At 38.7% G+C, this 19,899-nt stretch overlaps 1 protein-coding gene across 1 annotated transcript in view; it reads left to right on the forward strand.

The window, feature by feature from the left end:
* Positions 1-1,014: 1,014 nt before the first annotated feature.
* The window catches only part of LOC129365261 (pleckstrin homology domain-containing family G member 3), a 34,921-nt gene continuing 16,036 nt past the window's right edge, over positions 1,015-19,899 (forward strand). Inside the window, exons 1-3 of the mRNA XM_055038367.1 lie at positions 1,015-1,189; positions 4,834-4,895; positions 16,988-17,526. Of these exons, the coding sequence (XP_054894342.1) occupies positions 1,080-1,189; positions 4,834-4,895; positions 16,988-17,526 (711 nt within the window). The 5' untranslated portion in view covers positions 1,015-1,079. The remainder of the gene's footprint in view (positions 1,190-4,833; positions 4,896-16,987; positions 17,527-19,899) is intronic.

The raw sequence follows: 19,899 nt of genomic DNA on the forward strand, positions 1-19,899 counted from the left end.
AATCACCAGCGTTGCAGAGTGTGAGGGCGGTTACTTCAATGGAGACCTTATAATTTTAAAACCTTGCAACAGAGCCTCTTTCTTTGTCTTGAACTTGTTTGGGACAGTTGCAGCAGACCTCTTTAACTATCTGCAGCTTGGGATACTCTGCAGACTTTAAACATAATTTAAAGAAACTACTCAGTGGTGTGTGTTTTATCCGACCATACCAACAACAAAATGGAATAGAAACAGCTGGATATTGCATTGCAGGATTTCACTGAACATTAAGGTTTTAGAGAATGAATAAAAAAAGAAGACAGAAGAATGCTACTAATTCTGTTTTGTGTGCCTTTGGGTTGATGACATCACAAAAGGCACATGAATCGAGCTGATCAGTTGCAATATGTAAACAATAGGACGGAAGACCAATTTTAGAGAGATTTTATGAATTTCAAAGTGTTTGTTTCATTCCAGGTGGTTTTAATTTTTGTCACAAACAGCTTCCATCTTTCGTGTTTTTATTTTATTTTTTACCAGTGTTTTCTGAAGTCTATTTAATATGTACACTAAAAGCAAACACTTTACCATGGCTCAAACATTTTGCAACAACCATACACAATAAGTAAGAACCTTTTTTGTAGGAGGAAGTTGTTGAAAAACAGACGAATAAAGAGGAATAAACAACAACAAAAAAAAATTACACAAAATGACATTCAAGGGAAGTCTGAGTGGCTGTTTGCCTTATGTGATGTAACCAGAGGCATGCAAGTTTTATCCTGGTTGAATAATGATTTACAACAAAGTATCAAAACAAATAAACTAATAATGGCAATTTGTTTTAACTGAAAAGTCTAGAAAGTAGTTTGAACACAACCTTCCAATGTTTATCTGAAATAAGGCATGCAGGAGCTATGTGTCGTTTTACATCCCTGAAACCTTGAAGGTCAAGCTTTAGACAGTTACAAAATAGCTTAGTGCCTTCAAATGTGGTGTGATGTACCTTTAAAGTGGTACACTCCAGTTCTATTTGAAGACATGTTGTCTAATTTTATCCAGCAGTTCTGCCCTCTCCCCTGTCCAAACTGTGCAGGGCTTTAATGGAGGACCTCTTGCCTTCTGGATGTCGACCGCTCATAATTTTAAGGAGTTTGAAATCTTCAGTTGCGACTTGCTCACACAGATGGCATTTTCTAACCCCACGTGCCAGGTATTCGCATTCGTGTTTTTGATCGGATGTTTTTGTAAAAGAGGAAAGTGCTATTTTTTTCCTTGTTCACATCAGTGGGAAACAATTATTCAACCATTAAAGGTTATTTGGGGAGTTGAAATGTAGGTGTGCCATATGGGCTGCATGCCCCCTGGCTGTTCATTTGGCTGAATCACATCTCCCTGGCCTATTTAGAAATGCAGTGGATGAAAATAAGAGGTTTGTTATGGGCTGTGTGTCTGTGTGAAGGTTGGACGAGGGTCTTTTGTCTAGTCGGTGGATTTATTTGAGTTGAAGAGTGGCCTTCAGGGTGTATTGTTTTCTCTAGAGAATGAAAAGCTGTTGGTCTCTTAAAGCCTGCATGTCAGAGAACAAACTGCAGGAGTAATGTGGGAAAAGAGGGCACTCAAAGAAAAGCTTTTAAATGGGGTAACAAAAAGGTCATGCAAGATAAACACCCCACCAGTTCTGATTTATTGAAAAAACTTCATCACTCTTTGACTCTGAAAAGCCCCAAGTCCAGGTTAGGTTTTTATTTGTCATTGACCTAAATATCTGTCCTGACCGACAGTGTTTTTAAGAGAAATTCAAGCCACAGCATGTGACTGCCTCAAGATGCTCCAGAGCATTTATGTCATCCTTCCTATGGTCCATGTAGTAGAGCTCATGCTGTGACAGAAAAGAGCAAGAGAAATATTTAGGCTCTTCTTTGCTTTTGATTAGTTTATATATTTGAGTTGTAAAAACACGTGAATTTGTTATAAAAAAATTCCTTGTAAATTGCCATTTAAATGGAAATCTTGAAACTTGAAAACTGATGCTCAGACTTGCCCAAGCTGGAGCTATTTTGCAAAAAATAATGGCAGAAAGTACTGACCTTGGTGGGCTAGTACCTGAAATACCCATCAGGTATTTATTTGTAAACATTGTAACAATTGTTGAAAGATGCACAAAGCCTGAATGCTGTTGCAGCGCACGCAAGTAGAGCTTTCACCCGGTTTTGGTCACAACTTTTATTATTGTCTTTGCCCTCTGCATATCTTCCTGAAGTGACAGAGAAAGTGACTTATCTGAAGAATTAGGAGAAGTGATTTCCTCTGTAGACATGGCTGCTGCTTTCACTTCTGCTATAACCTACATTAGCTGAGGTAACATCTCCAGATAGCCATCAAGATCCAAAGGACTCTTTACTATCATATGTCAAAATGAAGATTTTTTGCTTAAGAGAAATGCTTTACTTGTATATGTTGCTTGAGTAATGCTTTTAATGTGGGGTGACAACTCTGTTTTTGCTTGATTTCCTTGAGTGGCATATATGAGCTTACACCTATTTCCCTTAATCATTTGTTTATTTTGGATAAAAGGTGCAATTCAGTCCTCAGCACCCAAATCTGTGTAAAGACTTTGGAGCAGAAGAACAAGAAAGTTTATCATCTCATCTGAAGAAACGATCCTCTGCCCATCCTGTGGTTCATAACCATCAGACTGGTTTTGTGGCATCTGTATCTAATTAGGGGGCAAGTTGAAAATTCCCATGCTGGGAGGTTCATGCTGTGGGTAATGCAGTTGTCAGCTGTGGGAACCAAATGCTCTCCATTTGTGTGAAACTGTATTTAGTTCAGACACAGGTGGTGTGCCTGGCATGAATGTATGGCTGTATTTAGTGTTTTCTGTAGGATTGAAAATTTTGGTCCTAGACCCTCCTTTGGAAAACCAAGCATTTAAAAATGGCTAAGTAGTATCCAAAGATTTTAACTTTTTTCTGAAAGTTGTACTTTTTTCCTTGTAAGGCAATTTTAAAAGTTTATAATGTCCCTGATTAAAATCATTCCACAGAGCCATTGATAAGACTGGAAGAGCATTTGGACACCCAGACGTCTGTGTGTTTCTAGGTTTGAGCCCATTATTCCCAGTCTAGTCAGTCCTTGACCAAAGACAGATTAGCATAGTTTTGGTCTGAAAATTAGGCCGGGCAAGCTAAGGGGTTGATGTAGGAGGGATTATTAAGGATTTTATTAGCTCAGTGTTCACCGAGATAAGTTGAAAGCCAAACTTTCAGTGGTTCTCCTCCATTTTTTACAAACTAACCGAGTTCTCAAAAAGTAATTGAACCTGGTCAAAAGCTTTAGACTCTAAAACTTTACATGTGAAGAAAGCCATACTGAGGTTTTAAAAATCTACAACTTAAAAACTTTAAACATGTTCATCATTGTTCTATGTTTCAAAGTCATCTTTTAGGTTAGAAAGAAACAGTGCTTTAAAGTATTTTTTTTAGAAACATAGTGCAACACAGTGCTACCTCTTCCTAAAGTGTTGCTGTGCACTGATGCTTAGCTGCCTGAAAGAAGAGTGTAAAGTTTTTACATGGTATCAAGACGAATCTGGCTCTTTTGGAAACTACTCCACTGACAAAAAACAAAACAAAACAACAACAAAAAAACAAGGACAGTCAATTACAACATGGTATGATAGAACTCAAACCCCTCTGTACCATGTATTGTTCCCTGAAATACCAAAATACCGCAAAAGACATTTGAATCAGGGCATAAATGTTGGGGTGACACGTCAAAGAAACATTAAAGAATGGAAAGCAAAGTTGAAATTCTATTGAGTCATAATATTGTACAGTTCTGGCAATTACAGATAAATAAACTGAAAAATATGTAGAAAAATATGATATTGTCTCACAGTGTGTGCAGTGCCTAACGCACTGTGGGTTTTATTTGGATCTCTTGTGTAAGAAATAATAATATTTTCAGATTTTACAAGCTCTACATTAGTCCAAGCTGCAGCTGGAGGGGCCTTTGACTGAAGCAGTGATCCTAATGTCCACATCCAGCTCCTTGACTTATATCCCTGCATTCCTGCACATCTTAATTGGTGAACCTCCTGGCAGCGGGTTTCGGCTGGCCTCAGCTGGCCTTGCTGTCAGCTCGGCACAGTGGCCAGCAGATGTAGCGGGAACAATGCCCATCCTAATCCCTGAAGAATTCCTGCTCTCCTCAGATCTATCTGGCCAAAGAATGTGGCATCTAAAAAGGCCCTGGGGCTCACCTGGATCCGCAAAGGGACATTTCTCATACAATGTGTTAATTTGCTGGAGAGGGGAAGTTGTGTGAAAGTGGCAGCACATTGACTCCAGAGGGATACAGCTCAGCCCTGAGAAAGCTACAGTCTGCCATAAGACAGCAGAGAATCCTTGATGTGAACCAGTAATCCTGCTAGATTACGGGTTTTGATTTGATATGACTTTAATAGAAGCAAGCTGAGGGGATAATGTTAATCAGTTTAGTCGATCTGTAATCACTAAGCAATATTTCTTTGCCAAAAAACTCTCGTGATCTTTCCACACTGATTAGATTCAGCTCAAATCAGCATTTCCTTTACTTACCTCTACTGCAGAGCTGCACTATGCATTTCACAAGTCTGAGTCGCGAGCAGTGGAATGGGAAGAATTTCCCTCTTGTATAAGATCACAGTTCACTGTGTGCAGTCAGGAGAGAAGAAGAAACCTTTGACAAAATAATGATGTTGTTTATAGCCCAGCAGGGTGACAATGATAAACATTGTTGCTCTGTAGTCACTTCTTGGCTGGAAGTGTCTGGATCACGTCTGAATATTTGTGTTTTCTGTTGTCAACTCAGAGGCCTGCGTGCCATGCCAGAGGGCTCCCATTCCACTCGCCACCAGGGCCAAATGGGGGAAGGTAAGATCAGAGGGGTATTCTCTGTCATGAAACACATACAGTGCCTTACCAAAGTAGTACATTTTGTCATGTTTTAACCAAAGAAGTCAATGTATTTTATTGGGAGTTTATGTGACAGAACCACTTTTCACTATGGTTACAGCTGAAAGTAAGTTTGGGTATGTCTCAACCAGCTTTGCCCTTCTACTGATAACAGTGTTATAGTTGTAGTTAATAGTTCCTCGTCACGCCTCAATAAATACAAAGTTTTCCAAGTATAACCATCCTGAGAGATCCATTAGAAATGTGCTACAGCAGGCTTGTAGTTGCAAAAACTGACATTCTTACTGGGAAAGTGAGAGACTTATTTTACTAACCCAGTCCTCAAAATCCAATAGAGCTATCTCATACAGAAAACAAAGTGATGATAATGGTAGATGAAAAAACCTTTTATGAGTTACACCTCATTAAATCTTAAACAGTTGTGTTTAACCTCATGTACTGTACATGTTGCCACTTTGTTTAAAAGCACCACAAATATCTTCTCTCTCACTCACAACCCATTTTCCTGTCTAACCACTACCAAAGACCTTGAGAGCCAATAAAACATTGGAAAATCTCAAAACAGGTGCACCTTCTTAATTAATTGATTTCTGAAGGTAGCTGTTTGCAGTTGATTTTATTTGAGTGTATCAAAATAAAAAAAGCAAATACACATTTCAGGGGCAGGGGGGTTGTTACTTTTTTGTGAAGCATTCCCTTCATTTTCCTCATTTTTTTTTTTGCACTATTTGGGGTTTTCACATGAATGGTAGCTAAAATTTAAAATTGTTAAAGCTTTAGGCTGCAGTCTACAAAACGTGAGAAAGTTCAAGAGGGACATGCTTTCCATAAATCAACCATTTTTATGATAAAAACTTTTGACGGATGGCTGCTTTACAGTGTCTGGTTCCCTTAAGATAGGGTGCTAATTTAAAAGGCCTTCTGCAGTGCACAAAGGGGAAAAATGATGGAAACAGAAAAACAGAGGAAATGTAGAGACTTTGAGAGGCAGACTGAAAGAGCAATGAACTCCCCTCCTACACTCCCAACTGGCAGAGAGGCTCTTTGTGTGGCTGTGTGGAGCTCAGCCAATCTCCTCTCACACAACTGTAGCCCTCAGAACATGAGCACATAGACCCAGAACTTGTCAGAATCCCTGACAGTCAGGCTGGTTTGTCTAACCAGTGTTGCTGACCTTGTATGCTGGGGGCCACTCAGATTACGTATTATTTTAGAGTTTACAATCTCAATCGCAGAGCCTCTGTCTTGACACAGGACCTCTCTGTATTTGTTTGCCTGGTCCGTCTTTCCAACCCACTATCTCCCCCTCCTCTGCTGCACACATTTGGCTCTGGACTTCCACTTTGGCTGAAGAATATCTGTGCGTCAATGGCGGCTTTTTGTTCCCCCCACGCCTGTCCCTTTGGTTCAGCTGTAGCCAGAGGGGGATTTTGGCGAGAGAAGACGTGTGCCACCCTCATGCAAATTTTGTCTCAATTTCCTCATAAGATTGTGCTTCACCAAATACATTTCTTTTCTAGAGCTCACTTGAGGATTAAATCTTCTCTAAAAACCTGTTGATATTAAAATATGACCAATTGAACTTTGTTCAATGATGGATTGGGGGTAATTAAGGAGCAAAGCTGTTAGTAATCTGTTTTACAGATGAGGTGAAGATTGGATGTAGTAAACAGTGACAATTTCATGAGAAAGCACTTTGTCTGAGTATGATCACCATCAAGCTGCAGATCCTACAAATAAAACAAGGTTGTTGGTTGAATGATGATAGCTCTACCAAGCAATAACCGACCTGAGAGTGCATGAAAAAGCAATCTCGAAGATAAGTCTCCTCTCTGACCTACTTAACCCCAAACAGGAATGTAGCTGCGTGTGCAGAACGTACAACTTTACAGGGGTTCTAGGGAGGGGGACTGATGGATCATCTCCATTCACAGCAGCTTTTCCAGACCAGTGGACAGGATTGTGGACATAGATGTATATTGGCTGGGATGACTGCGTGACTCGAGTGAGCTTGTTAAGGGGGCTTCGTGAACTGGAACTCGTCTTCATCTGTCTAATTGACTGTAGCGTTGATCACATGGAGCTCACGTGATAATTCAGCGAATCCTCTGAAGGAAGATTAAAATCTGTAAACGTATACACCCAATTGAATCTTTTCGTTTTCAATCTTATTACCTCCACCTGTTCCTTCAAGGACCATCATGTATTTAACTCTGTTTATTTTCCTATTAACCAGTCTGACAATATACACTTAGTTTTTGCTGCTTCTCCACAATGACCAAATGTCTGCGATACATGATTAATCTATCAGCAATCAGTAGAGGTCTCTACAGATGTTTTTCTGGGTGCGATTCCAGTTGTGTCATTCTCTTTTTATTTCTAAATGATGGGATTATCTAACAAAAAGTGTTAAATATAGTTTTACCATCTAATCATTCCTGACCTGTTTGTTGGATTCTTTGGTATTCATGTTGCTGTTTGTTCACTTATTTCCTCCAGAAACCTTTTAAGACTGGAAACAGAACATCTGTATTTCTACTGAGATTAAATTACACACAGTGACTTTGACGAGTCGACAAATGAGGCAGATGCTTCCACTGGGTTTTATTTAGAATTATCAGAGTAAAAGGGGCAATATAGAAATGTAAGATGCATTTTAAAGTTTTGAGATGTATCATCTTGCTTACATTTCACAATTACGCACATTGTATTGGTCTGTTCTAATTCATAATTATTGAACTTTACTCATTAACATAAGAAAAACTGAATGCCTTCTAACTCCTTTTTATGGCCACACGGCTGTCGTAACTTAAATTTATAACCCGTCACGTTCTCTTTATTTTATTTTATTGTCTGACCTAGATCTCTAAACTACCAACAAAAGACCTGATTACAAAGCATTTTATTATTTTACAGCCTTCGAAGATAATGTTCCTTAAATAAAGATCTTCCAGCAGATTACCCACATTAGTTACAGACTATCTCTACTTTGGTTCTTGCTGTTAAAAGGCCTCCCTGAAGCCTCTCCAAGAACTTCCTCTGCAGCACAGTCATTTCACATATAAACAACCCTGTTTGTGAAACACTATAGAAAAGTAGAAAGCTATTGTATAATAATGTAGTGATTTTAGACTTTTCTGTTTTCTAAAAAGCTCTAGAGAAAGATACAGTGGTGTTTGATAAAATGGTGTGATGTGTCAAGTAAATGAACTACTCCTCCCTGAGCCTTCACACTTTACACAGCAGACTCAGCAGAGAGCTACTAACGGTTCAGCTGATTGGGGGCAGGCTGACAAATTGGTGGTAATGTTTACAGTGGGCTTCAGGCCTCAGAAGTGTGTATTGTTCAAAGGAAAGGGGAGTTTTCAGCAGATCCTGCCTGGCTTGCAGCAAGCGAGTGCCTGAAGAGATTTTGGAGGGGATGAAGGCAGGGGGGTATTGTTGATGGAGGAGTCTGTAAAGTGGATCATCACATGCCTATGCTCTGAGGTCAGCTGGCACGGCTGGATCCTTTAAGAGGCAGAGGTTAAGAACGGAGGAGTTTTATAGGATAAGATTTGACCTTTTTTAGGAGTTTTGGCCGATTGGAACAATGGGAAGTCTGACATGTTTATCTCATCCCTTTTCCTGTTTAAATCCTTTTTCTAATAGCTTTTCCAGAAAAAAAAATTAAATAGAGAAACTACATTCAATAAATGGCATAAATTCACAGAGACACATTTACTTTCACTTCTAAGCTGCAAAATTCCCCTGAAAGTTCCCAGAAGATTTCAACCTTGACTGTTGGCGAGGAATGCAGGTTCAGTTTGTATCTGTGTGTGCGTTCACCGTCTGTTGTCCTCAAATGGTTTATTTACAGACCAGTGGGCTGATCATTAACAGAGCATTAAAAGCCCATAGTAAGGCCAAACACAGCTGTACATCTACCATCTAGTGCATATGAAAGACAGCCTAAAGACAAAAACTCTTGAAATTAGCAAGATTCTTTCCTCTCCATTGAGGAATAACAAACCAATTTAGGCCTTTAAATTCAGTTTCTGATCACCAGAAACTGAATTCAGTGCTATTGGATAATAGTCCAGGAAGGCTGAAGGCTTAATGTGGAGGCACCATATATGCTTACACTGGACACCTCCCTGACAGGAGGCTATTCATCAGTGCCAGCTAGGGAGGAGTTGTTCCTGCAGGACCTCAGACAAGCTCTTTGCCCTGCATCAGTCTCTGAGGGAGGAACAGATTTCCAGAGCTTGTGAAGGGGTTTTCAAAAAGGAAGTGGTGAATGGATCTGGAGGAGTGGAAAAGCTTTATTAAGACATAGACCAAAACTTTTCCCCTCTTTATTCTCTAGAGGACGAGTAGGTCACGCACTTCACTTAAAGAAATCTTAATACACCTGTTTTTTATGATGATTTGTTTTCTGCCTGGTGCATCTCAGCAAGTCTGAGTATTGTTGAAAAATTAATCTGGCCAACCTGCACAGTAGCCATGGTCATTAAAGAAAAATATTTGTACTTTTGACATTATAAGAACATGTCAAATCCAACCAGAAAATATAAAGCTTTTAGTACAATCTACCAAAACAACACAAGAAGATGTTTTGGCTCCCCAAATCACCACTGACTGTGGACACTTTACTCCTGACCTCCTGACCTTGGAATAAGCACATCTCTACTTCTTCAGACTCTAGGACTTTGATTTTGAATAAAAGAATTAAATTTTTACTTTAATTTGAAAAGAAAACTTTAGCCCACAGGAAGGAGCAGCAACATCTGAGTGGAGTGGCTCTTTAATTTCTGATTTTGGCCGCAGTCCTCATCTCTGAATGTCACAGAATGACTGCTACTTTTGTGTTTATTCCCTGTCACAATTTTCCTTCCTCTCAGTTTTATATTATTATACTTGTACACCACAATGTAGGAGCATACAACTTTTTTTAGCAATGACTTTTTTTTGTTTATCATGAGCAGAGTACCAAAATCTGCTGGTGGACAGCTGCCAGATCAGCGATCCGTAACATATTTGTTTTAACTTTTTATTTTTATCATTGGTTGTTCTGATGTAATCACGTAATAATTTGTGAAACGGGATTTTGATCTTCATTAACTATAATTATTAACAAAAATAAGCACTTGAAAGCTATTGTTCTCTGTATTAGAAATGTATATAATAAGATTCACTTTTAGAACTTGATGAAATAAATTCATTTTTTGATACATTTGAGTTTATTGAGATGCACTTGCATAAATTAACAACATATAAAGATGGCCAATTTTCTCTATCTAAATACGTAACTCATGGCCTTCTTTAGGGAGGATATCTTTTTAGAAATAGAGAATTGTTTTATCTTGATGCGTGGAAGTACCAGGAAACTTGCAAATAAAAATCCTAATCTAAGATGACTATCACCAGTCTTGTAGCAGCAGATATCTCCTGGAAATATCACAAGGTATCTCTAGTTGTGATTCACCTTCCAAAGATTCAGATTCATCATCTTTTGATGCATGAGTCATTATGAATCAAGCAGAAAGGGCTGAGCAAAGGTTGACTGTTTCACTTGCAGGAACACGTTCTTCCACTGGGATCCATGCAGGTTTGTCTTTCTTACATAAAAATAATGCTTGATTTTGAGTTCTTAAAATAAAAATGAAGGTGAATGATGTATTCTATGACAGATCTGTTGTAGGCTGGTATCGGTTATGTAATACGTGGGTTTTTTTTGGAATAAGGCTTTTATTTTCAAATGCCAAAAGTTTCCTATTAGCTTTCAGATAAGCATTTGCATGTTGAACATAGATGCAGACTGCGTTGTTCCTGTTTCTGCATCTTATTTGCTTAGAAAACAAAGCACAGTGTAGCTCAGCACAGAGGATATTTAAGGCAACCAGTTGTTAACACAGGCAACAGCTCAACTTCCAGCTAAGTTCAGGTGATCTAGTCATGAAGGTGCGCCTCTGTGGGAGAATGCTTCCTTCAATGGGGAGATGACGCGCTTTTCATCCTGTCATATAAAACTGAGTCACTCAAGTTTGGGGGATTGGAATTGAATTTAGGGGGAAAAAAGCTTTTGAAACCTTTGTAACATGGTCTTTCACTTTGCTCACTTCACTGGGAAACTCAACATCTTCAACATAAGGTATGAAAACATTGTTTTATTGAAAACTGTAAAATGTCTCAAATAATCTTTTAACATAGGGTTAATTCTTTTTTTGTCACACTTAAATGTTAGATCACCAACGACAAATTCTATTGTTGAAGAAGATAATTTAATTTTAAGGCTTAGCTTAAAGGGTCAGGATGACTTCCCATGAGAATAAAACCACAAAATCTGGTCTTTTTACTCCAGCAAGCCCACCATTGAATGACTAAAACAACAAAATTAAGGTTTTTGAGTGTCCTAGTCAAAGTCCAAATGCTACTGGATGCCTCAGACAGGCCATTCACGCTAGAAACCCCTCAAATGTTTCAGAATTAATTCAGTTCTTATTTTTTTTAACACAGGAACAAATTTTTCCTTGGCACCAGTTGCCGCAAAGGCTGGTACTAACAGTTATTAGATTTAGGGTGCAATTACTTTTTCAACCAATATGACCTGGTTTTCATATTGAACCAGGTCAATATGAACCAATATGACCTGGTTCATATTGGACCAGGTCGGTTCAGCTGGCAGTTTCTTTTTTTTAAAATTTGTAAAGTCATTATGAGAAAATTGCTTTTCTATTCAGTCTTATCGTTTTTCTCTGACATAAAAAAATTCTTGATCATCTGAAAAATGACCAATAAAACTGAAGAGAACTGTGAAGGGGCAAATACTTTTTTCACAGTAGTGTAATATCAATGCATCTTAAAGATTATTATAGTTTCAAATTCAACCTGCACTGAATTTTTCAGTTTTCTAGGAATTGTGCAATAAAATTAAGCAGACTTTATGCCAACTTTTGTTCATGTTTTGATAGTTACTCCCTGTCAAAAAAACTTGTTTTAAAGCATCTCAACATTTAAGGCACAAGACTATGGTAAATTTCAATGCCAGAGAAGGCAAAATTTTGTTTGCCTTATGCATGTATTTTGCATGATCATCTGCATAGAGGCTGGTTTGCATGATCCGATCAGAAAAAAAAAGCAAGTCGTATCAGCTCAGTGTTGTGCAACTACGAGTTAACGTCAGCATTACAAGCTGTGGCTTATCGCGTTCAGCTACAGACAAGTCACTGGAGACACGTTGATGTATCCCAGATCGAGTCACGGCGGCCTGTTGCAAAAACATATTATTGTTTTTCTCTGAGTGTCTGTCATTAACAAGGAATGCAAAGTACAATTTTTAGTCAAGCTGAAGAATTTCTCAAATCAAAGAATTCTTTGTCTTTCTTTCACCAACAGCTTCAGACAGGGATCATCTATTCTGTTCATGTGACAGCAACCTTTTTGGGGAAGAAACTCCCCCCCTCCCCCCCGTAATGACCAGGTGTTGGAGTGTTTCTTTCAATGTTTCTATTCATCTCTCAGTCGACCCTATAAGGCTTTGCTTGGTGTGCATATGACTATGATGTTAGAGTTAGACATATTTATGAACTGTCTGTGCTGTTAACAGAAATAGAAGATCAGACTGAAAGGAAAATGAGTGAAGACCTAACATTAGTAGGTCTAGACTGATTAGTCACTCAGCCTTTTACTCTTAGTTATGGAAAAAAAAAAAAACATTCTGTACCTGCTGTCCTGGTGAAGCTCATCTCAGTATCAGTTGATGACAGGAGTAAAAAAAGGATTATTTCAAGTAATAGAAGTAATATTTTAAATGACATGATTGATTAGTAGTTCTATAGCTGTGGAGGAATTGAATTCAAGTATGTTGCGATGGAGATCTAGGAGTCTAAAATAGGTGTGTGTATGTGTGCGCTCCATTCTTCACATACCTTTAACTATAAATTTTAAACATACTCTGGCAGTGAAAAAAGAGGAATTTCAAGAATTACAATTAGAGTTTGGAGGTTTTTTCGGGAATTTTAACAATCATCCTTCTGAAAATAACTCATTTTTCATCACTGATGACTTAAGGTCTTTATAAAGGTTTGAAAAAAGTTGATCAGTCGAATGTTGTCTTACTGCTGTACAATCCCGGTTATACAGTGGCATGACGAGGTAATTACCTTCCTCTCTCCCCCATCTTTCTTGTATATTAAGCTTTAGTAAAAATTCAATTATTTGTAAAAGAATTCTAAATTTAATACTACCCCTTTTCTCCCTAATCTTTCTCTCTTGGGTTGTTGTTTATAGGAGGTTCGATGCATGACTCTGTCTCCATTCAGCCCTGTTGCAAGTGTCCTATGTGACTGTCCTACCGTCCTTTTGTCTTCCACTACACAACCTATCCAGCATCTTGCGTTGGTCTTAACTCATAAGCTTTATGTACATTTAAATATTTAAGTAGATAGTTTTGTACACATTTACACATACATACCTAAAAGTATGTAACTTTTATAAAATCATTTTATTTATTTACTTTTTTTTATTTGTGAGTTGAAACTATGTTGTGCCCCCATTGCTCTCTTCCCCCATTCTCAAGCTAGTTTGTCCGCCATCAGTGCATTTAGTAGCACTTACACGTATTTGATTGACAGCACTAAGACCTTCCTCCTACCTCTGATTGGTGATTTTTGACTGGGAGCAGTGCATTTCTTATATCAGAAATGGTAGCACTGGGAGAAAGCAGAGGAGCTAGATTTTTTTTTTCACAAATTATTTGTCTCGTTATACTGCCATGACATAGTGACAGTTTTAACAAATACTTTAAAAATTACTTTTTTTTTTTTTTTTTTTTAGTAAAAGTTATATACTACAATTTGAAAGACACATATTTATACTAGAATTATTAATATTTTACAGATATTCTGTCCTTTTTAAATGGGGGGGAAAAAAAACCCATTAACATCCATAAAACTTTTAAAATAATTAATTTATTGACTGTTATATCCAGTATCCAATTAAACTGAAAGTACAAATTTGAATGAAGGGTTTTCCTGAAAAATTATACTTTCACGTCAGTGTAATTTAGGTATTTGTCAATTTAAAAAATATTGTTTTATTTTTATCTCTACATTTAACAAAATGACTGTTGTTGCTCTGAAGTCTGTTTATATCAAAAAGGTTCCAAAAACAATCAAACTAACTAAAGAAAACAAAAATACTGGAGCACAGAATCACATTTAGATATGTTGTTGTCTTCGAGATTAGTATCAGCAAAATAAAGAGCGGTGCAAAAATACAACATGGTTGTAATTTTGTGAGTATGTCAGGGCTTTGGTTGGACCCACACTTGTACCCGACTCTTCACATCTTGCAGCAAGGTGGCATAGTAAGGGATTGCTCTTTGTCACTCTGTGTGCAGATCCCTCAGAGTAATAAATGTCTCCACATGTGAATTGTTCCAAGCAAGTAAAGAGAAATACTTTTCAGCGTGGAGATAGTTTATCCCCTCTATTGTTTATTGTTTAATAGTGTAAAGAAAAATCCTGATGAAGAGGAAGTCACAGAGGATGGAGAGGGCTTTGTAAATGACCTAATCTTTTTTCCTTTTTATTTTCAAAACAACAAGCAGGCTGGAAACGCCTTGCACTGCTTTGCACAGAACCAGGCATTCAGCTCTTCTAAGATAACCAGGTCATTTGCATTCCTTTGCGCTGCTTGTTTTCACATGGGCAGCACTTGGTCCACCACAAAACGTGCGGTCTGTGTGGTATCAGCTGAAGATAATTTCTGCCTGTGGAGCCTGTATCTGAAGTGGTCAATCAAAGCCACAGCAGAGGTCAACCTTGTCCTTAATTCAAGAGTGTGTTTCGGTTTTAGATAAGTTGTGAGTGTGTTTGCACCTTTACTGCAAAGCTTGACATGCAATGTAACTCTGGTCATGCGAAAATTATGTAGTTATTCTTTTCAGTGGTACATGAGTGTGTAAATACAGTCTTTAGACCATCTTTAGCTTATGATGTTCTATTCCTCTTACTGTTTTTTACTCTTAGTGCTGCTTTATTAGAGAGGAACATTGGGTGGGAGGAAGCCACAGAAAGAGGAAACAGTATTCATATGGCAGACTCAAAACCAAACGCATCAATAGAAGCAGATGCTTTGTTTTAATTCATGTCAGTACACTCCCTTTACAGCACAAGTCATGTGATGTGTCACAGAGCGTAAACGGCTTTCTCTAGTGGTCGACTTCTGCTTGCCAACTCAGTCGTTTCTCCCAGAGAGGTTGTTCATGGGAACTCTGCTTCTGGGAAGCTTTGGTGTGGACTGCGGATCAAGTACTCCACTGTGAACAACATGAGCTCAATACTGACTGACTCATGGAAAAGATTAGGGATGCCAAGGGGTGGAAGTGTGTGAATCTGCATGAAGAAAAAGAAAGTTAGTGTTCTCATGTAAGGTTCTTCATCCAGCAACACATTAAACTGCTGTCAAGCGTTGATAAATCTCATTCTGTAGCCACTTTTCTGTCTTTCAAGCTAAATACAAAAATATATTTCAAGTTCTATGCACAGGGGTGAACTCCATATATCAAACCGGTTTCATTTTTCGCAACAATATAAAGTTTGTTTGACAGTTGTAGCTGGTTGACCCAAAGATGGACAAATGTCAGCAATTGCATGAAGTAAAATTGTAAGAAAAAAAAAACATCTGCAAGGCATTACCCACATTTCACTGATTAGGTTAATGATAGTTTGTGCTACATAGATTTTTTTATTTATTAGACTGAACCTCAAGGAACAGACAAAGCTCCACTTCTTTAGCTTGGTAGAATGGTATTAGCCTTTTTGGCTTTTAAGGGAGTGCAGCTCCCTGCTCAGTGACTACTCAGTGCTCCATTCTCACACTGTTATTTCACATATTTAGGAAATGCTTCTAAGGAAAAGTCCCCATCTGGACAGGAAGGCAGTGAAACACAATATGGATTAAATTTCTCTTAAATTCAAACATAGTTCTACAAAAACATATAAACAACACTCTCTCTCTTTTTTTAAAAAAAAAAAAACTCTCATCAACTTCCCATGCTTTGTTTTTCCAAGCTTCAACCTTCAGTAGTCTGGAGAAATAAGAGAACAAGAGGAAATGGTTGAGTTTTCCATCGACTGTACAGTTTTGCAATTAAGTCATGTCAGTAATGATTTGTGGCAGCTCTTTTACTGTAGAATACAGCTCCTTGTTTCAGCCTGGGAGTAGACACGCAGAGGTCTTGGCTGTCTTGCAGAGTCTGAAATATCAGTGTTTTCAATGTAAACAACTGTTATATATTTGATATTTTATTATCTTGGGAATCTGAATGCATCTTGAGCAATGCAACATTTTATTCAGGCTGAAGGACATTAGCATTAAAGATGCAGTGATCCGATATTTGTCGGCCACCTAATTTTGTTTACTGAGATTTTTAAACAAATTTTAGTAAATAATTCTCTGACCTTCCTGATATTAGCACTCACTACTTCCCACAGTTGAAGCAGTCACTGTCAATTTAAAACAAAGACAAAATTGTAGTAGTAGTACAGTTTCCATCTGTAAACGTAAACACTGACGCCTCTACTAGTAACATAGAAAATGTAGATCAGATTTTCAAATGACTGCCAATATTTCCACATCCAGGGTAAGAGTGTAACAAATGTTGGATGAAAGTTCAAATGGATAAAACACAATAGCATAATCAGACTTCCAGGTATCTACTGAAGTCAGCCATGAGTAAATTTGCTCCTTCACCTGTTTGACTAAACATTCTCAAGGCATATGTTTTAGTACTCCAGTATGCAGGTTAACATCCTTCTTTCACGCCTAAAAATATCATTTAACAAACGACCAAAACTATTGGAGTGTGAAATGTTACAGGAGTAAAATTATGGAGTTGCCTAAAGAAAACACTGACATCATAGAACTTGTTTTAGGTCTCTTAGCCAGGAAAGCATTACAGAAGATGCTGTAAATGTGATCAAATCTTGCAGATTTCTCTACTTTCTCTGCAGTGTTTTGTTTACCTTTCCCAAATATTGATACAGATATTTTGTTGTTCCCAGAATCTTCGCAGTTGTCATCGTCCCTCTCCACCAGCGATCATGTCAAGGATAACATAGATTTTGGCCCAGAGTACTACAGCCAGATATGTGTGGAGCCACTGGACGGAGAGGGCAAGCGTCCCATGAGCCTGGTGTCGACCTTGTCCTCTGGTTCATCCGCTGATAGTCAAAGCCTTTTTGGAAGTACGGCAGCGCTTCCGTCCTCTATTACAACTCCCCTACCACGCGAGGAATACATAGACCTGGAACTGAGCCCGACACAAGGCAGCAACGGGCAGGCCAGAAGTCAGAGTCCTCACCTCAAAAGTTCTGGTGGCGGCTGGCGGCGGCATCTGGAGGCCTGCGTGATCAACAACCAGCGGAACAACAACGCCTCTGCCAGCAGACTGGCGAGGGGGAAATTCCTTCACATGACCACTTCGCCTGTTGTCACAGACACTATGGCGCCCAACCCAAAGCTTACCTATGTGGACCGCGTTGTCATGGAGATTATTGAGACAGAACGCATGTACGTCACAGACCTTAGCAGCATAGTGGAGGTAAGTTGATACTCAAACTTAATGTGTGTTATACTATTTTATGCCAGGTGTTGCTTTTGTAGATTCTAACACATTTTCTTCCAGGATTGACCTTTTTTTTTGTTTTTTGAGGTCCATCGATCTTACCATCAATTCTAACCAACTTGGTTGCTTAAAAATAAGCATCCCACAGCGTGTTGTTGTTACCACCAGTGGGAACGGTGTGTTCATGGTGACTTCCAGTGTTAGTTTCCTACCACATATTGAGTTTAAGATATAACCTCAGTTAAATTTTGGTTTTATCTGACCACAGCTTTTCCGTTTGTCGTATTCCCTGCAGGATCTGACACTTTATTTTTGCAATGGCTTTTCTTCCTTCCTTTCCCATAAAGGCCAGATTTGTGCATGACCGTCAGTTGTCCTGTCAGCAGATTTTCCCACCTGAGCTCTGGATTCATGTTCTACATGTAGTGTTAATCTCCTTGCTCCTTCTTCCTGTTAGTTTAACTGGGTGGCTATTTCTCAGTAGGTGTGTCACGCTTATTGTTTTCAGATGATAAATGTTACAGTGCTTCATGATATTCTAAAAGTTTGAGATACAGATTTCTGAGTTCTGCTTTATTCTGGAGACACCGAGTGTTTTTTAGCCTTCATGATGCCATTTGGTCACTAATGTCCTTCAACAAACCTCTGAGGCCTTCATAGAATAACTAGTTTTATGCTGAGGTGAAGGTGATGTCTAATATACTGTAACAAGGTGACTTCTGAAAGCTGCACTGGATTATATTGAGGGAAGGTGCAGAGCAGAGTCTCCAAGTCTCTTTATGTTGAAAAATATGAATGAATTTGCTTAAATCTGATAATTATAGTCCATCACCTATAATTCCAATAAAGTGGTGTGAGAACTTTAATGGGAGATTGTATTCATGTTGTCACCATTTTATATTGTTGCCAATAATAAGTATTTTGTGTGTATTTGACTCACATTGGCACTTGGCTGTGACATAGTGTCTGCAGTGGTCATTAGAAGTAATATATTGAATTTGAAATGCCAGACACTGGTTCAGAGAGCTTCAACTCAGTCTCTTGGAAGGGGAAAAAAATTCTCCTGTATTCCAGGCAGCTGTTTGTGAATTAAAAGTGTTTTGGAACCCTCTGTTGGATTTTGCTTCTTCATTCAAAACCCCAGTATGATTTTCCTTCTTTCTAAATAAATAAGCCAGTGGACAAAAAGGCATGCCAGACATCTGGTTGTTGCTTTCTCTTTGCTTACAGGTTTTCTTGTTTATAAAGATGAAAGCTGACGGGCAGTTCATGATCTGGACTGGCTTTATTGCATAAACACTGTGTATTTACAGTGTAGTGAAAGTTTACAGCCTGTGCAGCCTGGGTTTATAGATTGAGCACTCATATTTCAACTGAAATTGGGGGTTCCTAATGCAGACATCACCAGCGACTGGGTTTATGTGCTTTGAGATTGTAAAAATCTCCTTTGAAAAATGAGAAGAGTAAAACAAAATGGGGCAGTGATGATCTTACAACTCAATTATCACATTTTCTACTTTTGTAGTCACTGGCAATTGCTTCCAGAAAAGAAAACCCCCTTTCCATCGGTCTTTACTTTTTCTTTTCGGGATCATTATAAAGTCTGAAGACGGTAATGGCTTTAACATGTGAGGCATTTCTGAGACTGAATAGCAGTAAAAGAGCCGGCACCCCTCCTCACCTTGTCTCAGACAGTGCTGGCGTCTAACATTAGCTCTGAGAGCATGCGCTGCTCTAGATCAAGTTTGAGTAATGGCTTGCTCTTGACAGACACTTCTAGGATTTGCAACTATTTTAGCTGACAGCAGCAGCTTGGCCTGGTCTTGGTCATACAGGCCCTCGCTGCAAGCTCCTGCCTCGCCTGAACTCTCCAGCAGCCCTGGCCAACACAAACACCCCCATCTATCCACCAGCTGAAGAAATAACACAGATGAAACGAGTGCAGTTGGGATTTCCATAGGCTAGTGTGGGAACACGACTGGGCACAAATGAAGCCTCTGTCCTTTTATGATTACAGCCTGGCTTCAATCATTTTGATTCCATGCAGCTAATTTCACACCGAGCCTTAGATCTGACAGAAACATGTGAAAATGCTTCCTCTCAGTTTGGCATTGTGCATGCGTGTCTTTTTCTTTAAAAAATTTATTTAGGAAGCCAAATCAAAGCTTTAACTTAATACTGACACTGAAGTCATGAGCAGCTGTTTGACATATTGATGTGTCTGTGAGATCCACCTTATCAGGCTCAGTCTCAGCTGTGTCCGTGGGATCCAGATTTGAAAGGCAGCTGGTTGACCCCAGCTGATTCCGCATGCTGGAATACGTCCCCAACAACTGGCCAGAACACACC

This window comes from Poeciliopsis prolifica, unplaced genomic scaffold, assembly GCF_027474105.1.
Source record: "Poeciliopsis prolifica strain line A6 unplaced genomic scaffold, Auburn_PproV2 SCAFFOLD013, whole genome shotgun sequence".
Classification (NCBI taxonomy): Eukaryota; Metazoa; Chordata; class Actinopteri; order Cyprinodontiformes; family Poeciliidae; genus Poeciliopsis; species Poeciliopsis prolifica.